Source organism: Protopterus annectens, chromosome 8.part0 (genome assembly GCF_019279795.1).
Source record: "Protopterus annectens isolate FY-2018-M chromosome 8.part0, PAN1.0, whole genome shotgun sequence".
Taxonomy (NCBI): domain Eukaryota; kingdom Metazoa; phylum Chordata; order Ceratodontiformes; family Protopteridae; genus Protopterus; species Protopterus annectens.
The window spans coordinates 1291229727-1291254645 of record NC_056741.1 but is presented as its reverse complement, the minus strand read 5'-3'; the positions used below and the strand labels follow the sequence as shown (position 1 = coordinate 1291254645).

At 38.4% G+C, this 24919-nt stretch overlaps 1 protein-coding gene across 1 annotated transcript in view; it reads left to right on the top strand.

Annotated features, from left to right (window-relative positions):
- Positions 1-24919, top strand: part of ERFL (ETS repressor factor like) — a 423602-nt gene that overhangs the window by 223120 nt on the left and 175563 nt on the right. The window contains exon 3 of the mRNA XM_044079423.1: positions 4067-4247. Coding sequence (XP_043935358.1) covers positions 4067-4247 — 181 coding nt within the window. The remainder of the gene's footprint in view (positions 1-4066; positions 4248-24919) is intronic.

Genomic DNA, 24919 nt, shown 5'->3' with positions numbered 1-24919 from the left:
AAATAAACATGGTAAATATATGCATTCATGTCACATGCTCCCCAACACACAAACACGTCTGCTGGTGCTTCTCATTCAACACTGTGGTAGGGCTAGAACCCCAGTCTTCACTGTGGCCTGCTGTAGCTCTGTCAAGAAAGGCCACTTGCCCCCAGGATGGATGAGGCAGCATTTATGCCACTCATTCCCATCCACTGCAGCCAACAACTCAGTAATCAGGTCCACTATTCAAACTCAAGGTCACAGTCAAGGATTTGTCCATCTTACCACCGACCCCACTGGAAAAAAAAAAAGAAACTGCTATAAATAGAAATAAATAATAAACTACAAACATATAAATGCATCTGTGCTCAGATTCAAATAGAATGAACAGAATAGGATTCATTAACTTTTTAATGATGGCTTTCTGATAGGGATGAGCTGTCCTTTCAATTGGATGAGTCATATATTACAGTACCTTAAACTAAATAGGACTATATTTAAAGAAAATGGATCTTTTTCATTCCCTTCTCTTGTGCTATAAAACTGTGGTGACATATTACATGAATTCATGTACACATAGGTACAATATGCCCTGTAAAACCTTTCCTCCTTTTATCCGTTTCACAATCTAAATCAGTGACTCAAGTGCTAATGTTATAGCCAGGCCTCCAGAATGATAACTACCAACTAACCTGAACCTCTGCCCTAGTCAGGTAGTGCAAAGCTTCTCAGAGACCTGCGGTGCATTTATAATCTTACAACTGCTTTTTTTGGGCTAGCCAAGCTTCACTGTAACAAGTGACAATGCATGAGTCTGTCCCACTTGTCTGCAGTGTCAGATAAGCAGTGCCTTCCTTTAGCAAATGAAATGTTTCCATAGTACAGCACAAACCAAGCGTCTTATGGAACCTTGCCTCTCAGCTGTTCTTGATTTTGCTGAATTCCCCTGATTTTGCCTCATATTTTTACCCTATCTCTTGTAAAATATTTATTTCTCCTGGAAAATCTCTGAGGATTACAGTCAGTCAATAAGGATAGACCATTAGAGTTTTAAAGTTAAAATTCAGAAAATGCATATTGATGCAAAATGTGCTAACTTTTTTAGGTGAGACGGAATAATATGATTTTGAGCCTTTGTTCCCCAACTATTTTTGGTTTTGTCCGGAATTCTTGAAGGAAGAGTTGATAGGTATGACTGTAGTGTATTAATGTCATGATTCACTTTGAATCATATTGATTATAATATATAAACACAGTAACATTGATGTTAGCACTGCATATAATCATGACAAGAAACATTTGTTTCATCTGCTACAAATAAATATTCCCTCTCCTTGAAATTTACAGCAAGATTAATGTTTGCTCCTCCTAACTGCAGCACGCAACAGATTCAGTTTCCTGTATGAAAGCTGTATTAACTCATGCCAGTCAGTACCAGTGTTAGTCACCTGACCACAGTTAATGAGATTTGTTTATTCTGTGACAACAATTACAACTTCCTGCCTTATAGATGAGTACTCAAACAGCCCATATACAACACTAAGCAAAAAAGCCCGCTCAGCGTTGGTGCTAATAGCCACGAGTCAATTTGTTTCATTCATTTCCAGAGAGCTGAGAACTATTTGGCTGGGGCCCAGTCCAGTTAATCCTGTCTTGTGCTGTTAATTATTATAAATTATCTGAGCTCTAATTGCTTAATGAGAGCTCAAGCTGCCTTCTCTTGTGGTTGCAGCTCCGTAGCTTTGTTCAGTGCCCTAACAGGGTTCCCTGCAATGGTTTTATAGGACGACTGCAGCATTCTGCTATGACTCTGGTTAACACAATGCTGAACGAAGTGTGAACAGAAACCATAATACACACAGCATGCTGCACACATATTCATAAGCACACATCTAAATTCATATCTTTATCCTCCATATATGTACATGTACAGACAGCACTCACCCCTGAACCTACATATACATTCTCAGGGACAGAATGAGATCTGATGCTGTCCTCAAGAGCTTATCACTAGCCTATGTATTGCACTGCCATTGTTTCAGGGTTCAGCAATGCTCATGAAGGAAGGATACAGTTTAGTTTTCTTTTTACAGTGGCATGAACACAGATCAAATTGTCAGGCTGGCAGATCGAACTGGCAGCCATCCCGTGGCTCTACATGTTCTTTGAGAAGTAAGGTAGGATGGCAGCAACTACCTGGTGCTCTTTACCTTTCCTACAGAGGGTACCAGATAGGGTTCTGTTATGCAGAACCACCCATATATAGGTAAGGCTTTTCACAGCAGCTGCAGAGTCACTGTGTATAAGCTTAATGTGGGCACCACCAGTATTATAGAAACCAAAGAAGGATGTGGATATAATACCAAAGGTAATAGCTGTGGCACCACCCCTACCAAATAGGCAGGTGTTTGTCTCCATCACAAGTGTAACATGAAAAAATATATATCCATGAACAAAAATACATGAAAAAGATATATAGCCATGAGCGAAAAAATGCTAAGAATCAAATATGGATTAGAAAAGGTGAGCACTGATAACCTTAGCGGTGAGGAGTTAACACATTGCACTGTTCCATTGATAACCTTAGAGGTGAGGAGTTAACATTGCACTGTTCCATTGTTAGCATTAAGCTCACACACATATGAGGAATCCCACCACAGCAGGGACTTTATCCGTTTGCAGCAAACAGTCATCCAATAGCACAGCAGGGTCACACAGAAACTGATTGTATATGGCATCGACAGTCCACCACAAGGTTATAAATCACCTTATCTTATACCTGAGTGATCAGAAATCTACACACTTTTTGTGCAGCCTTATTTCAAGTCAGAAAACTGTAGGACCATTAGTTAAAAAACTTGAATCCTGTGAAGCAATAGATAGGGTATATTAATTCATATTCATTTACAAATGAAGTGTTGAGTCACCTGTAGCTGAACATGCTGCTAAGAACTGAGTAACTGAATGTTTAAGCATTAGAAATGGACTGCAGTCATTTTAAAATCACTGTGACACTATCAGGAAATAAACTTTGTCTAAGTGCATTGACATAGCAGCGCCAGCAATGTTTTAGTGGGTTTATGGCAGCTTGCTGAACGTTGCTTTGGCAAATCTCATTGCATCACAAAATTTGTTTACTGAATTTGAAATCTCCCAAAATGGCAAACTACATAAAAGTGCAACATAAGGTCATATTTTTGTAGGGGCAAGCTGCCCAGCAGGCCTCATCCCTCACAGATTCCTAACTTCCTATTTATATGCTGCTATGTTACTACTCCAAGATCACATAACATTAAGGAAGGGTAGTAACCTCAGAGAAGACATGTTTACATCTTCTTTCTTTATCTGTATGTGAGAAGCCTAGTCAGCACACACACACACGCACATACACACACACACACATGCGCGCATGCACACATGCACACGCAGGCACACACGCACACACGCACACACACACACACACACACACACACACACACACACACACACACACTGCATGTACACAACATTTCACAGACTGATATAGTTTTATTATAATTGATGTTTCAACAAAATGGCAGTTTGATCAATCAGCTTTGTGGTAATGGGATTTGCAAAAACAACATTCTTTGAAATATTGTAAATCTGAACTGGTTTCATTATGCATTTGTAACTGAAAATAATTAGTCAGAAGTGACTTTTAGCAAAGAACTAGTCATAAGGCATTTGAATACTGTAATGCAAGGCACAAGGTCATTTCCTACAAAAAACTATCTCTGCTTTATTAAGATGAAGGGGGATTAATGTTTTAATAAGCTAATCTGAGAAAATGAGCCTTTCATTTTCCATTTATAAATCTTGTACTTATTTTCTGAATATGCAAGTGTTTGGCATAACTTTTCAGTACTATAGGTACTTTTAAAAGGAGATTTACAAAATATAAAACAGCTAAATATCTTAATTTATTTAGAATAAAATATGATAAAGATTACAAAGCTATGCAAGTAGTGAATACTAAAGAAAGACTGTCAAAAGTTCCAGAACTGACACATATGCAGCTGGATTGTGATGTCGCTCTCACATATGCCCGTGTTTTGCTTTACAGGTACTACTACAACAAACGGATCCTGCACAAAACAAAGGGAAAGCGCTTCACCTACAAGTTCAACTTCAGCAAAGTGGTACTGGTGAATTACCCCCTCCTTGATATGGGCACATCACCCTTTTTATTAACGCAGGGACCCTTTAATAGTCACACACATGACTGTAATCCCCTCACGGCAGAGGTAAGCTTGTGCTAATTTTATTTTATTTTCCTTGTCTTTGGATTGTTCAGCTCCGATCTTCCAAGCATAGTTAACATGAAAGAATGATTTAGGATATAATTCTTGTGTGGGCTCAGTTTTTACTAATAACTATTTAACAGCAGCTGATTGATTAGATTACTGCTGTGTCTTTTCTGACTGTCAGTATTTAACAGCTGTTTGGTAGCCCGATGTAATGAAATAATTATTAGCACTTTAGTCCAGTGCATTATTTGTCGATCATTTCTGTTCTGTATTTAATACATTCTCAGTCATGGTAATGTCATTATAAAACAATGCATACATTTATATGTACTATATGTAAGTCATAGGTTCATAGATTAGTACTAGGCTAACTGCCCTTGCAAGCCATTTTTTAAGCCTAGCCAGTTATCCCTTGTGAGACTCAAACCCTGCACCTTGTGTTTGTAAGGCAAACATGGCTTGCGGGATGGTGTGATCCAGAAAGCCTCAAAATGATTGTTTGTGTTGTTTTTGCCGGAGACACTCACGATTAATATTCATCTGAGAGAAGCCTTTGGAGCTCTCTTCCAAGACTACCTTGTATTTTGTAGCTGAAAACCATGAACACTGCCTTAAACTCCTAAAATTATGTTCTGAGCAACATTATTTCAAACTTCAAAAAAATAAAAAAATGAAAAAGTAAAGCGGTATCTTTACTCAGAGATGCAAACAGTTAGTATCTAAGAGAAGACTATTGAAACCTTCTAACAGGACTAGTTTGTATTTTGTATCTGAAAGCCATAAGCACCCACTGCTTCCTCACTTTTTGATACAAACAGACAGAAACAGGTTGCTATGTCACGAGGCTGCTACCCGAGCTAAATGACCACCCTGCTGATAATGTTACAGTACGATTATGTGTATTATTACATTTTGGAGGCTGAAAAACTGGGTTATGATTTAAATGAAGAGATAAACATGTGAGTTCCAAGTTAAGGGTTGTTCTGAGTCTAGCAGTAGGAAAAACATTTCCTAATGTCTAGTTTTGTGGGTGTAAAATGAACCATAACTATTGCACTGTACCACTTTTTTTGCAGTAAAGGCCCCATTCCCACTCACCCCCCCCCCCTTTTTTTTGTAGAAAATGCAATGTTTCTGTATTTTTGTGGAGGAATGTGATCTTCAAGGCTCTGTACCTTATATTCTCCATGATGAAAGGAATATGTAATAATAATAATATTACACAATCATTCACACGCAAGTGAAAACACCGCACTTCTGTCCCAAAACAGAGATTCTGACTCCAGAACAGAACACTGAAAGTACATGCAACCTCAGACAACTCCTAAAATTCTGTTCTGAGTAACATTATTTCAAACTTAAACACATACAAAATCACAAAAAGATTTAAGATCTCGCATACAGTTCTAGTAAAATGCACATATTGCACTATTTCCTAAATGTTATTCTCTGGTATGAATCATTCAAACCCACATTGTCACTTCCTGAATTACAATCCTGAATGTTTCTTTTGTTTTATAAGAACAGTTTTATTCGATGCAACAAAATGAAAACAAAACAAAAGTGTGAGGACAGGGGACTGGAACACAGGAGAGAATTGAGTAAAAGTTGAAACATAGGAGGGAAGAGGGATTGAAAAGTTGAAACACTGAAAGGAATTAGTGGGAAAACTTAAAACACAGAAGAGAAGTGGGTGGGGAAAGTTGGATCACATGATGAAGAGGAGTCCCAGTCAGACATTGCATTGTCAGTTAACATTATGTTGAAGTCAAATAAGAGAACAACATGAAACACAAAGATATAAAAACCGCATATTTAACAACCATTAATCCTGAAGCAAGCTGGTTGTTTAAGAGGAGACACATTTTTAACTGAATGGAATTTGGCATCTTAAGCCATGAATGATCCTTGAAATTTCAAGTCAAAACTCTTTAATGGCCTTTGGTTAATAGTATTTAAAATTATTATACTGTCAGCTCATTTATACTGTGGTGGTGGTGCTGCGTTAGCATTGTCGCCTCACAGTTAGATGTTGCTCATTCGATTCTTAGTTAGAGCGTCTTCTGTGTGGCGACATGAGTGAATGGGCGTTCCTTCGTTGAAGGTTGTGCATTAGGCCCGGCAAGCCAGCACGTAAAAATCTACTGCCAATCATTAAGCGGACCGGAGTTCCGCTGTGGTGACCCCTAACCGGGAAAAGCCGAAAGACACAAACAATACTGTCAGCTCATTTCTGTGTCATCTAATCCTTAGCACTTAAAAGTATAATTAATACTTCATCTGCTGTAGCTCACAAGTTATTTGTCTGCAATTTTGGTGCAGTGGTTAGAATTGCTTGCTCATAACACAGTCATTGTACAATCTGCAAATCCTCTCCGTGTTTACATGGGTTTTCACTGAGTGTTTTGATTTCATCCCAAGGGGAAGTGCAATCTTATAAAAACACTGCGCCACGTCAACAGCAATCCATACAAGAAACACTTTAATAAACAAGATTAAGCACTTTCTTCTACAAAATTGTAATAGACTTCTTCAGAAATCTAGTTTATTGCTTAACATATCTTCCTTAAATACATGCAGAGTAGGTCACATGATTATAGATCAGGTGATACAGGTCATATATTAATGAATGTTAGACAGAATTTAAAAAGACAAGATCAAAATCAATATTGAAAAGGTTTCTCTGCATAAAAAGGCTGATATAACTAGGGCTTAATGAACGTTTATCAAAAGTTAGTATACAGCATCTAACAGCCCCAGTATTATTAAGGGTTTTTTATTATTTTTTTTTTTACAAGCTTTTACATGCTGCTACTTTTCTTATGTTTTTTATTTATTTATAATTATACAATTGTATATCAGTATGCACAAGGTTTTATGAATACTGCAAACAAAGTCAGCATTCACAAATAAATATAGATATTACAGTCATATATAGAATGGCACATTAATTAGAATGTGATTAATATTTATGATAATGCTAGGGTATAGTAATGTTTTTTTCTGTACTGCATCTGTTGGGTTTTTCAGTCTGACATAAAAAGTCTGATGATTACAGATGCAAAACAGTGTAAGAAACTTCTCCGTGTGGAAGATTTTCAGTCCATATATTTCTAGTTAATCATTGTATATTAATCAGATCAGACAATAGTAGTAGAAGTAGCGAACGTAAACTCGTCAAGTCAAAAAGTAATAATAGAAAATATATAATTCTACAGCATTACTAAGTATTCGAAAGTAATCCAAGCAAGGCAGGCAGTCTGTTTCCAGTCGAAAATCCTTTATTAAGTACACAGACAAGCGATCCAAGTAAAACAAAAATAGAGTAATAATTTCTTCACAAGCTTTCTAAATATATATATATATATATACTTTTTATCAGGCATGGGAGTGGTTTATTGTGCTGTAAAACAAAGTGTTATTGGTACACATGTTAAATTCACATCCCTTCCCCCATCAGTGTGACATTCGAGCTGGTCCTGCCCTACCTAGTAGCTGTCATAATAATATATAGCCCTAATGTACTTTAATGGTACATCTTATTTAACCAAATTATTAAGTAGATTATTAAGTCTGTGATTTTATACAAGGCAATATACTACATGGCTGGAAATATATCAACCTTAGTTCATTTTGCGATCAAAAATTATATATAAATATATACATATACATTTTGCATGTAAAAATCAGTTTCTATTTTCATAACCTATTGTTAACAAAGATCGCTTTCATCCTTCTAGACTTCTTCAGGTCTGTGTACAAGAACCCTAAAAACCTATATAATTGTATAATTAGTTAGTATTGTTATTACCATAATTTTGAATAAAGTAGAAAAAAAGAGAACCAGAAAAAAATAAAAATAAAAAAAATATATGTATGATGATGGAAACAAAATATACACTTACATTTCAAATGATTTAAAATGGTATTTAAAACCAATTTGTAGAAAAAAATAAAATAAAATACAATTAGTCATGTAAACAATGTGGCAATTTTCTAGGTTCCAGTGCACTTTTAATTGAACAGTAGTAGTTTAGTCCAGGCTTTCTAAAAGAGTTCAGCTTTAATTGCCACATGAGTTCATGTTTCTCCAGAATATTCAGGATGTTTCCTTCAAGATCCCCCATGTCTATGTGATCCAGGATCTGGAACTTAAAACCTGTGTGTCTTTTATGAAGAGAAAGGTGTTTGGCTAGTGCATTATTTTTACATCCAGAGCTGATTTCTGACAGATGACATGAAATCCTTCGCTTGAGTTTATTTACAGTCTTGCCCACATAGAATACATCACATTCATTGCACTGTGCCCTGTAAATTACTTTTTTAGTGTTACAGTCACCCCCTGACTGGTTTTAATGATCTTCTTTAAATAAGGGCAATAAAAACTATCACCTTGCTGTATAAATATACAAAATGTACAATTAGTTTCACATCTTTTAGTGCTTTTCTCACATGGTCTAGGTTTAAATTCAACACAACTTCTAATATTCCTGGCCTTCCTATAAACAAATGATGGGGCTTCACCTAAGATGTTAATCAGAAAAGGGTTTCCTGTGACAATGTCCCAGTTTTCTTCAATAATATTTTTGATACTGCGATAATCCAAAGTGTATGTCAGGATGCAGCTATTTTTGCATTTGTTATTCTCTGTGGGATTACTTAACATTTTTCTACTGGGGAGGTTGAGTACATTTTGTATATTTATACAGCAAGGTGATAGTTTTTATTGCCCTTATTTAAAGAAGATCATTAAAACCAGTGCAGGGGGTGACTGTAACACTAAAAAAGTAATTTACAGGGCACAGTGCAATGAATGTGATGCATTCTATGTGGGCAAGACTGTAAATAAACTCAAGCAAAGGATTTCATGTCATCTGTCAGAAATCCACTCTGGATGTAAAAATAATGCACTAGCCAAACACCTTTCTCTTCATAAAAGACACACCGGTTTTAAGTTCCAGATCCTGGATCGCATAGACATGGGTGATCTTGAATGAGACATCCCAAATATTCTGGAGAAACATGAACTCATGTGGCAATTAAAGCTGAACTCTTTTAGAAAGGTTGGACTAAACTACTACTGTTCAATTAAAAGTGCACTGGAACTTAGAAAATTGCCACATTGTTTACATGACTAATTGTATTTTATTTTTTTCTACAAATTGGTTTTAAATACTATTTTAAATCATTTGAAATTTAAGTGTATATTTTGTTTCCATCATCATATATATATTTTTTTATTTTTATTTTTTTCTTGTTCTCTTTTTTCCACTTTATTAAAAATTATGGTAATAACAATACTAACTAATTATACAATTATATAGGTTTTTAGGGTTCTTGTACACAGACCTGAAGAAGTCTAGAAGGATGAAAGCGATCTTTGTTAATAATAGGTTATGAAAATAGAAACTGATTTTTACATGCAAAATGTATATGTATATATTTATATATAATTTTTTATCGCAAAATGAACTAATGTTGATATATTTCCAGCCATGTAGTATATTGCCTTGTATAAAATCACAGACTTAATAATCTACTTAATAATTTGGTTAAATAAGATGTACCATTAAAGTACATTAGGGCTATATATTATTATGACAGCTACTAGGTAGGGCAGGACCAGCTCGAATGTCACACTGATGGGGGAAGGTATGTGAATTTAACATGTGTACCAATAACACTTTGTTTTACAGCACAATAAACCACTCCCATGCCTGATAAAAAGTATATATATATTTAGAAAGCTTGTGAGGAAATTATTACTCTAGTTTTGTTTTACTTGGATCGCTTGTCTGTGTACTTAATAAAGGATTTTCGACTGGAAACAGAATGCCTGCCTTGCTTGGATTACTTTCGAATACTTAGTAATGCTGTAGAATTATATATTTTCTATTATTACTTTTTGACTTGACGAGTTTACGTTCGCTACTTCTACTACTATTGTCTGATCTGATTAATATACAGTGATTAACTAGAAATATATGGACTGAAAATTTTCCACACAGAGAAGTTTCTTACACTGTTTTGTTTTTAGACCCACTACACTTTAGTGAGTTGTTTTTAGACTTCGGGGATACCACGGAGATTACTTGTTTTATGATTACAGATGCAAATACAGTGAGAATATACATAAAGAATAGTGTTCAGTTCTAGAGATAACACCTATGCAAAGACACTAACAGAATGGAGTCTGTGTAAACAGAGATATCACAGACAGTGTAGGGTCTACAAGAGAAAGCATATGAAGAAAAAATAATAGAACATATGTACAGGACAGAAAAATAGAATAAAGACAGCAGCCATAATCAAAATACTTCAAAAGACAAATAGAGGGTGTTTATATATATATATATATATATATATATATATATATATATATATATATATGTGTGTGTGTGTGTGTGTGTGTGTGTGTGTGTGTGTGTGTGTGTGTGTGTGTGTATCTATATATATATATATATATATATATATATATATATATACATATATATATATATATACATATATATATATATATATATATATATATATATATATATATATATATGGTTCCACTTCACAATATCAAATTACTGACAACTCGAACTTCATATGGTCGAGACCATATGATCGAGTTTTCAGTAACTTGAAATTACGAAGTGTAATTAAAAAAAAAAAACAAACACATTGTTTCTCCAGGGGGAGCAAGCCCCCATGCTCCGCCCACACTCCCCTACTTAAATATACCAACTTCGAGATCGCATTACAGTGGGGAAAAGGGAAATCTCACGTGCCACGCTGTATGCAGAAGCGCAGAACAGGAGATCTCCTTCTTCCTCACTATAGAGCTATCATGGAGATGGTATATTTAAGTAGGGAGGGTGTAGGGGGGCTTGCCCCCCTGCAGAAATAATGTGTTTGAGGTTTTTTTTTATTTCACTTCCTAATTTCGAGTTACTGAAAACTTGATCATATGGTCTCGACCATATGAAGTTCAAGTTTTCAGTAATTCGATATTGTGAAGTGGAACCATGTATATATAGGTTCATAGGTTGATACTAGGCTATCTGCCCTAGGGCACTTATAAGCCTAGCCAGAGTGTATTTGGCTTTTGCCACCCTTTTAGATTAGTTGACTGTGCCTCTGTTTAGTAGGTCACAGAAGGTAGCCATATTAAGGTTAGTTCACTGTACCTCTGTCTAGCAAGGACACAGAGGAGATCCCAGGGGTAAACTTACGGTCTCCCATCCACTCGTCAAGATTTCTCTTGAATAGGGTCAGTGAGGGACTCTGCCTAATATGGATTGGGATTTTGTTCCAGAGTGAGGGGAGCCTCTGGGATATGAATCTGTCCCTCCAGCATGTCCTATTTATTTTTGTGCTGAGGTTCAAGTCCCTGAAGTGTGTAGCTTCTTGAGGTGGAGCATGTCCATTAATTCTGGGTTGGACATGGCTTTATACATCAGACACAGATCGCCTCTGAGAAGGCGGTACGCCACTGAGTAGAGCTGGAGTTTCTTTAGCCGAAGTGCATAGGGCATCTGTTTGAGTCCCTTGATCCTCTTCGTGAGGTACTTTTGGGGTCTTTCCAGTTGCTGCAGGTGTCGGGTAAGGTACATCCCAAATGGGGCATTGTATTCAATTATGGGCCTGATAAGTGATGAGTAGACGGGCACAATGACCTCTCTTGATCTAGATGTGAACCCTTTTGTGATAAGGTGGGCTATATAGAAGGTCTTTCTAACTACTTTGGCAACGTGATTGTCAAAGGAGAGATTACTATCTACTTGGGTCCCCAAGTCCCTAATTACTTCTTCCGTACTTAATGGATTACCACCTATGTGGTAATTTGTGGGAACTTTGTTTTTCCCAAAGAGGATGACAATGCACTTTTTGGCATTTAGCTTTAGGCCATGGCTCTAGCACCAATTATCCATCTCTGTGAGACCCTTTTGGAGAATGCTCATGTCAGCCGGAGAGTCGATTATGGCACCCAGTTTACAGTCGTCTGTGAACTTTGTCAGCCATAGTGCACCCATGTTAGCCTTTACCTCAGAGAAATATATACCAAACAAGAGGGGTCCCAGGACTGAGCCTTGTGGGCCGCCACTTGTAAATGGTTTAGAGTCTGACATGGCACCTGCAATTCTGACCATGTGGGTTCTATCCCTGAGCCAGTTTGCAACCCATCTTGTGACATAAGGGTTGATATTTAAGCTGGTGAGCTTATTTATGATGCCTGAGTGGGGTATTGTGTCGAAGGCTTTTGTGAGGTCCAGGTAGGCAGTGTGGACTACCTTCCCTTCATCTATGGCTTTGGTAACAGTTTCAAAGAAGTCGACCAGGTTCAAGAGGCAAGATTTGCCATTAACAAAGCCGAATTGGGTAGGATCCAGTGTCTGGAGGTTCCCAATGTCCTTGTTTATGATTTCCATGATGATACGCTCCATAGCCTTGCAGACCAGGTTGATCAGGCTTATAGGGCGATAGTTTCCGGGGTCTGTTGTGGCACCACCTTTGTGGAGCAGGACCACTGTTGCTGTACGCCATTCCTTGGGTACATAGCCTGTAGTAAGGCTGAGATTGAACAGTGTCTTTAAGTGAGGGTTTAGTTCTTCTTGGAGCTCATGTAAGATGCAGCCCGGGACACCGTCCGGTCCCATTGATGCTGTGTTTTTTGCTTTAGAGAGGGCAGCTCTCACCTGTGCATCTGTGATCACAGGGAGGCTACATTCTGTTGGGATAGACATTTGCTCTTTTGGAGGGGAATGGGGGGGTGTTTGCACTGAACCTTTCTGCCAGGATGTTGGCAATGTCTGTGGGTTCAGTGTATTTTTTGTCATTTTGCACTAACTCAGAGCATATCTGGGAGTTACCTCCCAGGTTCCTGAAATAACTAAAGAAGGCCTTGTGATTATCCTTAGTGTCTTGTGCAATTTTTCTTTCGAAGCTTGCCTTAGATGATTTTATGAGGGATCGTAGTTTCTTGCTAGTACTGATCAGAGACGCCTTCCCTTTTTGGGATTTTGCTCTATCATGTAGTAGCTTCCTCCTTCTGTTATATAGCTTATTTATGGCCGGGGTCCACCAGACAGGTCTCCTGCCTTTGGAGGAGTGAGTCTTGGTTTTATTTGGGACAACATGCTCCATGCATTCCTGTAGGTGTCCATAGACTGCTTTTGTAAAGGATTCTGCGTTTTGGCTCGTAGTTTCCACTGGCCCAGGGCCTTTGAAAGATTTCACCTCAGTTTTGAGAAGTGTGAAGTTTGCTTTTGAGAAGTCCTTCACCGTGGTTTCCTTGGCTGGGGGTGGGGACGGAATATGGATGTCCAGTGAGATTAATTTATGGTCTGATCTTACCAATGAGGGGTATACCTCTGGTGTGGAACATAGAGACCCCATGTTGGTGATGACCAGGTCCAATATGTTTTCCATTCTTGTGGGAGTGGTGACCAGTTGTTCCATAGCATTTGAGTTTATAAATTCTAGGAACCATTGGGCGAGGGTGTTTGGGCTTGAGTAGTTTTCCCAATCAATGTTTGGGTAGTTGAAGTCACCCAATATAATGGTGTTTGGAGAGAACTTCATATTTTCCAGTGTTCTCAGGAAAGCCAAGTGGAGTTCCTGTGTTTGGGAGGGTGGTCTGTAGCAGGCTACAAACTGAAAGACAGTTTTGCCCACTGTTAGCTGCACATGGATGGTCTCTGATGCTTCGTGCAGTGCCACTAACCTGGAGGTGTGGGTATCTTTGATGTATATGGATATTCCCCCTCCATTTGTGGTTCGGTCTGAGTTTTGTGGATAAAAAGTATGGTATGAAGTATAACCTGGTAGTGCTGGGGTGCTTCCGGGAGCCTTGAACCAGGTTTCTGTTGCTGCACAGATATTGATATTCTCCATACTGAGGAGAGTCTCGAGTGCGTGCATCTTGAGGTTTAGACTTCTGGCATTGAGCAGCATTACCCTTAGTTTTTTCTTTGTGTTGTCTATGGAGGTGGGTTTGTCTTTTGAGCCTTGCCTAAATATATATATATATATATATATATATATATATATATATATATATATATATATACACATACACACACAAACACACACACACACACACACACACACACACACACACACATATATTAGTGTGTGTGTGTGTGTGTGTGTGTGTGTGTGTGTGTGTGTGTGTGTGTGTGTGTGTATCACCTGGGCAGTACCTGCAAATGATCAGTTGTGATCAGTGTACCTGCCCAATAAACAAATGTAAAATAAAATTAAATAATATTTTTTTACACATACTACCATTGCAAAAACATGGAAAGCCTTCCTCAGAAAGCTGTGGAATCACAAAAAAAATATGGTGGAATTCAAGAATATCACAAAACGTGTAGTTCTACAAATTAGTTCTGAGATAGTTTGTCCATTTCAAGAGTGAAAAATTCACAGGAAAGACAAGGAGGGTCATTTTATTAAAAGCAAGCACAAGCTTTCACACATTCAGGTAAATTTTCAGGTGAAAAAAAGAACACTTTCATCACACAAAAACTTTTCTTAAAGAGATGGAGACTAAAATCAGCTATAGAAGCTCTCTTCATTATGAGTTAAATTCTTTTAGGAACAGATTCCAAGTATAATACTTATTCACAATCAAGATTAAGAGCCAATAAAACTGTCAGGATAATGAAAGTTAGTGCAGCTTCTGTTATAAACTTCATTTGATTGTGAAGACAATTGCCTATTTGAACCTATGTCAGACTAACTCAGGGACATTGGCTGGGAATGATACATTCAGTCAGAAGCAACAGAACAGCATTTCTTACTGAAATTACTTTTTGAGACTGGGGCTGTTAAACCTTGCCATTGTCTCCTTGCTAAATCAATGTATTTTCCTTGCACATGCACAGCAAACAAACACAAAAACTGCTTAGCCTGCTCATTATAAGGCTGCTGTGACAGTAAAATAGGAGCAGAGAGAGAGAGAGATGTAACTGTCACGTACAGCTGCATGCCCCAGACTTATGTAGTAGTACAAGCAGGAGGATAACACAAGGAAGTATTGCCCTGTAGTGCCATGAATAAGCTCTGAAATGGGGAAAATATAAATTGAAGTGCTTCCCTATTGCAGAATAAGACCTGATCTTAACAGCACTTGGGGTGCTTAATAAAAGTTTGTTAAGGGCATACTAAGTGCTGTTAAGATTATGTCTCAAGTTAGGGTCTGACAACAGATAATGCTGACTGACAAAAAAAAAGCAGTGAACATTAAAACAGCTTTTAAAAGCTGTTAGAACTTCATTCTGCCTCATTTACAAACAGAAAGTGTGGCAGAACATTTCTGCCTGCCGTTTGACAGCAGTAAAGTTTTTATCAACTTTGAAAGTCAGCAAAGCACCAGCACATTTTATTTATTTATTTTTCTATAGCTGATAGTATATGAAGCAGGTAAAGCTCCATGGACTACAAAGAATTATGATTGGATCTCTGATAGTAACCCTCTATTATGTATTTTCAACAGGATGTCAAAATTCATTTCTCACACGTCACTGTTGAGGTGAATTTCTTGGCAATCATGTCTTGAACAGATAATAACCTGGTTATGATCAGTGACCCAATCATAATCCTCTATGAGATTCAGATGTCAGTTGTAACCACACCGCCTTGTCCTGCAATAATAATACATATCCCTCCAGTACAAAATCTTTATTAAACAAACCAGCAAGGGCTAACTTTGTGGCCAATATGTAAAGAATTATTTATGTGCATCTGACCTCTAACCTCTGTGCCACACCAGAGACCAGTTTCCTGATTCAAAGTCTCAGAACAGGAGGTATTTGAATATCCCCTCTGCTATTGAGTTCTGGCAATGCAAACATTAATGGCAGGTAATACGGCCATGTATCATCCAGAGAAAACTGTCCCAGTTCACACTTTTCTAAAATATTTTTTTTAAATGAGACTGTTTGGGATTCTATCCAGTCTTTTGGTAAGTTTCTGAATAAAGGAATAAATGAATGAATGAATTTGTGAAGGTCCTACTATATTACCTGCTGTTTCCTTTAGAAGGTTATTAGGTAGTTTGTCCGTGATGATTCAGATGTATTCAAACTGTTTAACATACCCAAAACCTAGCCAGCTAGAGAACCAGTCAACGTCATTATGATCAACCCCCTTTTCCTAATTTTGTTTTTCTACATGGGGTTGGGCTGTCAGCTGTCACCATCTATCGCAATTTAGTGCCACTCTCTTAGCTTCTTTGACAGCCATGTCTGACTGCTGCAGGTCTTCTCTCACACAATCCATTCATTCTCTTTGCTGGATGCCTTCATTTTCCCTTGCCTTCTTCCTGTTTGCTTCCAAATCTTCTTCATCAGATTGTCTTCTGCTTTCCTGTACAGACCCAAACCACCATAATCTGTTCTCTTTGACCTTCCCTGCAATTGGAGCTACTCTGGATTCTGCTCTTATGTCCTCATTTCTTTGTCTGTCCTACAGTGTGCATCCTACCACCCATCCCAGGCACTTCATTTCCATCACCTCTAACTTCCTGATTTGCTCTGTCTTCACGTTTCTGCCCCACACAGTAGTACTGGTAACACCACTGTTTTGTACACCTTACTTTCAGCTTCTTTGGCATGTACTACACCTGATACTGTGTGTCAGCTGCCTGCTGCCCCCATATTCTAGCTTTGACCTCCTCATCCAGACTTCCCTTCTCCTCAACCAGCCATCCCAGATACTTAAAGCTGTTAATCTGTTCCACTATTTTCCCCTCTATCTCAATCCTCAGCTTCTTCTGATTTCCCCCATTTGTTGCCATTATAACTGTCTTATCTGTGTTTAATTCCATGTGCCTTCTGTTTTGCTTTCCATTCCCCTACCCTTTGCTGAAGCTCTTGCTCAGAGTCTGCCTATAATGCCACATCATCTGCATACAGAAACTTTGTTGACCTGTCCCCTCTGACCTGTTTGCTAATGTAGTCCATCACCAGTATAAACAGCAATGGGCTCAGAGCTGAACCCTGGTGCAAACCCATTCCCACTGGGGAACCCCTCTGTGAGACCAAACACTGTTCATACTTGAGTCATCGGGTCTTTGTACATAGCCTGCACTCATTCTACAAATGTTTCTGGAACTTTGCACCATCACAGAACTGCCCACCTAAACAATAAGTCTGCTTAGACAAATGTTACTCACATTTTTATTGTTAGTGTAAAACATAGTCATAAATGTTCTGTTTATACATTTACTTTTCCTTCTTAGCCTGCTTGATATATACAGAGAGACTTTTAACAGTCATGTTTCCAGCCATAATATCTGACTTGTTTTATTAGACTCTGTATCGCTTCTGAATATTTTTTTCAGTTTAGGGGTACTCCTCTGGATTTACAGTGTATATCAAAATAATTACAGTAAACCTATTTTCATGCTAAGAACAGAAAAAGAATAATGTTTATATATATATATATATATATATATATATATATATATATATATATATATATATATATATATATATATATTATGATTATTTTAGAGGCTTACTTGACGACTTGTATTTAGTATAGTCTAATAAAACAATATGTTTTCTCAGACTGCCACCACATAGTTCACACATTAAGATTTGTAACTACATTTTGTGGAAGACTCTCCTGATGGTATTTGATTTCTGTCAGTCAGAGTAGTGCTGCCTTTAAAATTCTATAAACGAGCATCTCTCCCTAGACTTTATAATCCTCCAAAATATTTCACATCACAGCAAAAAGCTTCTGTTTATTGCTTTGAGGAATTTAGTATACCATGGATGACAAGCTGAGAAAAGATGCATTCTTCTGATGCATAAAAGGGAACCACAGGGTTACTGAAAACAGCCGTACATCAGTCTGATGATCCTGATAATGGAAGTAACTGTTAAAATGTGTGAAATGTAAGTCTTTAACAAGCTGCAGTGCATCCTTGAAATAGTTAGGTGCTGCTGGCTAGCATGACAGATACTAATTAGAAATATTTTGTTTTACTTCTGGCTCGCCCACTTTACAGAAAGTGCCGTTGTATCATGAAGGCACAGGTTGCTATCATCATCGGAAGATTTGTATGTAAAATAACATTTCACTGATTTTGTTTTCTTTTTTTTTCAAAATTTGGAAGGATCTAAAATGTAATTAAAATACCTATTCTGAGTTTTACTGCATTTTTATCTGCAGTCTATTCACTTTTGTTGCTCTTAATGTTTTCCTGATATCACATTAAATAAATCACATGTTAAACTATGCCTTTTTATGTTTAATTTTTGAAATTTTCTATAGTTACATGATAAATGTGCACAGGTTGAGTTATAGTGTCCCAAGTAACAAGATGATAAAGCAATGGATGGCATTCTCCAGCAAAATTTGGTGCGGGAGTCAGTATTGCAATATTATGGTATGACAATGTGGTTTATAATGTTACAGTGGCACCAAGATCTAGGTTCTGAGTTAGCATGCATGCAACTTAAACTACCCACTAATTGTGCCTCATATATGAGTTTCTATGGGTTGAGTTATATGCAATCCTCACTCTGTTCATGTCACACAAAAGTAAGTGGTGGGAGATAGGTGACTTTAATTTTTTAGCAGGATACCATCCAGTTCCTGCATAAAAAGGAAGCTTAAACAGCTAATTATAGGAGTGCTGGGGTATTGAATGGACTCTGTTTATCTGTGCATGGTCTGGGTAGAAGGCAAAGAGGCTTTGTCCTCAGGCTTTATACCACCTTTAACATTTAGTATACACATAGCAAAGGACCGACAAAATACAATAAATTATAATGTAAAATTATAGGGGTTCCTGAAATTTGTGGCATAAAATACATCCACACTACAGCATCATTAAACTACCAAAATCTGAGCAGGATCACACTGTGCTCTGACGACATGAATATTTTAGCTGATAGGGGTCCCCCCAAATATAAAAAAAATCACTTACCGTAATGGAGAAAGGATGAAAATTGTTTCTAAGAATACCTGAATTAAATGTCTGTGATAATGACTAGAAACTCTGAAGAAACTGATGAGCTTCATTGGGCTTATCTGGTTGGTTCAAATTATGTAATCATGCTGTACAGTGTTTAACGACATCTAGCTATAAAATTGTGCCCCCCACCCCATTTCTTACTCGTATACACTTAGATCATTTGTTGTCAATAAATTATTCAAATACAAGAGCAACTGGCATGAGTCGCTGAGATTTTTGGATGGAAATATGGTACTGCTCCCACAATCCCTAATGACGTGCTATATCCAAGACGCCAAATGCATAATGTTAATGCTATTAAGTTTTTGGGGCCAGCCCTGTTAGGCATAGTTACTCCTGCAATAACTAGGGGAATAGAGAACAAGATTAATTTGTCTGCTGAAGATAACAAAAATAATGTAGTAATAGGAATGGTATGGAAAAGCCATTAATGGGACCTGGTGTGACACCAGGGAAATACTGCCAGTCCAGCTAACTGTAATTTTGTAAATAATCATATGTCATTTGTGAATATTAATATGATTCATATGCTTGCCTTACAAATGTAAGAGAACTGTATGTTATGTACTGAGCTTCAAGAATGTAACCACAGTGTACCCTACTGGAAAAGAACAGAAATGTATATAAACTATATACCTGTGCAAATGTATGTTTTAATAGTAGAAGCTGGAACATACAAAATTAACTTGCAAAACTTCAAGAAAATAAGTGGAAATTGTTTTAAGATTCTGTTATTTCTTAATTTCAGCTCAGCACAGACACAATGTCTAGAGCTAGAGGTTTTTCTATTGCCTTGAAACAGAAATAATTACTAGGTTTGAAATGTAAAAGTGTTTTTATTGCTCCATGACTTCCTAGCAGCTCCACACTTCTGAGAGACATGTATTTTGGAGACAGAGGTGGTAAATTCTAAGTATCTGTTTAGTCTGGGAACTGACGTCAGGTGACAAAGAGTGATGTCATCTGAGCTAACCCAGCAGTAATGTTGAATATTAATTTAAGAACTCCCTCAGAGAGAAAGTCTGTGCATTTTGTATCTTATCTTGGACCTAGAAACATCCATTTCAGCACTTCTGCCTGTGTCTTGCTCTGTAAGTAAGTCTAGGGTACAGTAATTTATTTTAGATATAGATAGGAATATAGTAAAGATTAGTTTAGATGTTTTCTGTATTTATTTGAGACTGTCCTGCAATTTTGTTTTAAAATATTTCCTGTGATTCTGAACTCTGCAGTTATTGTGTTGTTTGTGTATTGGCTTGTTCTTTTATTATTTATCATTAGATATATTTAAACCTATCTTTGTGGCTGATATTTGTGAGACATATTTAAGGTCTTAGAGTACTTACATATGTATTTGGTGACAGCCACCTCTAAATAGCCTTACTCTTGGTCAGAGTACCATTTGGATTAATAGTAACATTACACAGTAAAATTGGGCACCCTTTGGTAAGGGCCTTAAAAGTAGTTGATAAGTAGTGGCTGGTGGCATCTGGTACTACCTTATAGTCTGTGCAGAAGGGGGCATAACTAGTAAACCTATACCAGCCTTTGCAGGTGTGTGTTTGTGTTTGTGTATAAATCAAATGTCAAAGTGTGTGCATATTTCAACTACCTGGACAGGGACACGAAGCACTGGTTGGACAGAGAGGGTGCTGGAGGTTTTGGCTTGGCCACACAGTTGAGATCTCAATACTATAGCTGTGCCAGTGAGGAGTCTTATTGGGGATCTGGAGAAAGAGGAAGAAACCAGCCCCAGATTGACTGCAATCTCTGTGTGCTCTTAAGGGAAATTGTACTTTACTGTGTCTGTACATGTAATCCTCCCAATGTGTATGTCCCTCACTGTTGCCAGTGGTGAGGATTGAGGCTCCTTGATTACTGGGACAGTGCAGGGGTGTCACACCTGGATTGTTAGCATAGTGGACAGAAGAAATGTAAAGGATTAACACACAGAAGTGTGAGGTTACATCCTTTGGGAGGGGGTAATGTAAAATACAGAGTAAAAGATTTAACAGTAACTCCCACACCTAAAGCAGTCATCCATCACAGTGCAAGCAGGTAGTTGAAAAGACCAGGATGTTGGGTTATATGAAAGGGCATGGATTCAACAGAAGCCAATGTTATTCATCCACTAGACAAGTGCTGGGAAGGCATACATTGAATACTGAATATAGTGCTGGGTGTCAAGCTTTAAATGACATGAGTCATGGCTACCTTACAGAGGCTGCTATCCCCCTATTAGTTGCATATCATGACATGAGTCATGGCTCGCTCTCACATATCTGTTGTCCCTCTATAACCTACATGCCATGAGTAATGTCTGTCTTACAGAGGTGCTGGTTCCCTATCTGTTACATGACAGAAGAGTCATGACTACCTTACAGAGCTGATGTCTCCCAGTCGGCTACATAACAGAGGAGTCATGGCTACATTACAGAGATGATGTCACCCTATCAACTATATGACATGGGTCATGGCTACCTTACAGAGCTGCCACTCCCCTATTAGCTACATGTCATGACATGAGTCATGGCTGCCTTATAGAGCTGATGTCTCCATATCAGCTACATGACATGAGTGATGCCTGTCTCACAGAGCTGTTGTCCCTCTATAGCCTACATGACAAGAGTAATGTCTACCTTACAGAGCTGCTGTTTTCCTATCTGCTACATGACAGAAGAGTCATGGCAACCTTACAGAGCTGATGTCCCTCTGTCAGCTACATGACATAGGAGTCATGGCTACCTTACAGTGATGATGTCCCCCTGTAAGCTGCAGGACATGAGTCATGGCTACCTTACAGACCTGCTGTCCCCCTATCAGCTACATGACAAAGGAGTCTTGGCAACCTTACAGAGCTGATGACCCCCTATCAGGTACATGAAATGAGTCATGGCTACATTACAGAGCTGCTGTCCCCTATCATCTATATGTCCAAAGCTGCATTTACTTCACAGAGTATTTGTCCCCCTTTCGGCTACATGACATGACATGAGTCATGTCTACCTCACAGAGCTGCAGTCCCATTGTAACCTATATGATATGAATAATGTCTGTCTTACAGAGCTGCTGTCCATTATGAGCTACATGACAGAGGATTTGTGGCTACCTTACAGAGATGATGTCCCCCTATAAGCTGCAGGACATGAGTCATGGCTGCCTTACAGACCTGCTGTCTCCCTTTCAGCTACATGATAGAGGAGTCATGGCTACCTTACAGAGATGATGTCCCCCTATAAGCTGCAGGACATGAGTCATGGCTACCTTACAGACCTGCTGTCCCCCTATCAGCTACATGACAGAGGAGTCATGGCTACCTTACAGAGATGATGTCCCCCTGTAAGCTGTAGGATATGAGTCATGGCTACCTTACAGACCTACTGTCCCCCTATCAGCTACACGATAGACGAGTCATGGCTACCTTACAGAGATGATGTCCCCCTATAAGCTGCCAGACATGATTCATGGCTACATTACAGAGCTGCTGTCTCTGATCAGCTACTTGACAGAGGAGTTGTGGATACCTTACAGAGATGATGTGCCCTTATAAGCTGCAGGACATGAGTCATGGCTACCTTACAGACCTGCTGTCCCTCTATCAGCTACATGATAGAGGAGTCATGGCTACCTTACAGAGATGATGTCCCCCTATAAGCTGCCAGACATGATTCATGGCTACATTACAGAGCTGCTGTCTCTGATCAGCTACTTGACAGAGGAGTTGTGGATACCTTACAGAGATGATGTCTCCCATCAGCTACAGGACATGAGTTGTGGCAAACTTACAAAGCTGCTTTCTCCTTACTAGCTACAGGACATTTGTTGTGGCTACCTTGCAAAGCTGATGTCCTCCTATTCACTGGCATGACCAATTTGTTCAGCTGATAATTGTCCCCAAGATGCTGTTAGCGATATCAGAACATTTTTCTTTTTCATCTAAGTCTCTGTATGGAACTCATTGTCTGCCTAGAGAGCTAACACAACAATCTTTCAGAGGTCTGTAAAAATATATTCCTCATAAGGATTACTTTCTGATAACTTGTGCCAATAAACACTCCTACTTCTTCTTCTTCTTTCGGCTTTTCCCGGTTAGGGGTCGCCACAGTGGATCATCTGTCCGCACATGATTGGCAGTGGAGTTTTTTGCGGTGTCAAGTTGCCAGTCTGGTGCCCAACCTTCCACAGAAGGCACACACATGCACACACTCACACCTAGGGCCAATTTAAAGTGTCCAATCCACCTACTGCATGTCTTTGGGATGTGGGAGGAAACCGGAGCACCCGGAGGAAACCCACGCAACCACAGGGAGGGCATGCAGACTCCGCACAGAAGGCACCCCAGCCGAGAATTGAGCCAGAGAACTTCTTGCTGTGAGGTGGCAATGTTAATTGTTGCACCACCATGGCCGCCCCTGTGCCAATAAACACTAATTGGAAGAATTTATTTCCATTTTTACTTTCTATTATTGTTGTTTTTACTTGGCACGTTGCTTAGTTAATAAATACTTTAATACATTTTCTTTCACTTGAGGCTGCACAGACATGCATGAGTCACTAATCTGTGCAGAGGAAGCAGGGTGTAGATAGGATAAAGATACAAGGAATATATAGTCAGGAAGAAGAAAGAATTGTGAGATGTGATAGTGACAACAGCATGACAAATAAACAGCAAGTGATCCAGCCAAACATGTATCACCAAATCTGATTTGTTGAATCAGCCCTACCATTAAACATCACCTTCTTCCATGGAAATACAACAGATCTGATGGTGGCCTTGGGCAAGCCATATTTATTTGGGAAGGGGGAGTGCATTCACTTTGGAATTTGTTAGATTTAGTTCAGAGTGTGGAGGGCTCTGTGAGGTATCTTAGTTAAATGCATTTTGGCAAGATAGATTTAATGAATCATGTTTCACTGACCTATCTTTCAGTCATCTGCAGGGGACCTGTTAGGAGACTCGCCATACTACTGGGGATCAAGAGGAAGAGTAAACCTGAAGAAGGAAAACAGAATGGAAAGAAGCGAGAACATGTGACTGCTAGGAGCTGAAAGATTCAAAATGGAACTTGAGAAAGTGCTGTGTCTTCAGATGAAGTGATGAACTGTAGATTAAGGAATATTTAAGGGACCTTGGAAGAGATTAAATATTTGGAGATGAGAGGAAGAAGAGGACTAGCCGTGTGGGGACTAATAATAATAATAATAATAATAATAATAACAATAATAATAATACTATAGACCTTCTTTAAGTTTGTTTCCATGTTCTTATATGTACTCACAACAATTTCTCTAAATTCTGCTGCAAGTGAGTAAGAAGAAAACAAACCATGTTTCAGTCAGTTTCGATGGGAGTCTGGCCCAATCCATGATTGATGTACAAGTCTGGCATACTTCCTAACTTCTAAGACTATAATTCAGCTTTCAAAAAAAACAGCATCCCTTAAAAGTTTCAAGTCAGAAGTCCAAATAGTCTTTGAGTTTACGTGTATTAAGAACCTGCCATAGGAATAGCTTTTTTACACTTCCTGAAAGTTAAGCAAACAGAGTTGATTTGAAAAATGCACATCATGGAGCAGCACAGTGGTGCAGAGGATAGCATTGCTGCATCACAGCAAGAGGTTCCCCAGTCTGATTATCAGCTGGGGTGCCTTCTGTGCGGAGTGTGAATGTCCTCACTGTGTTCGCT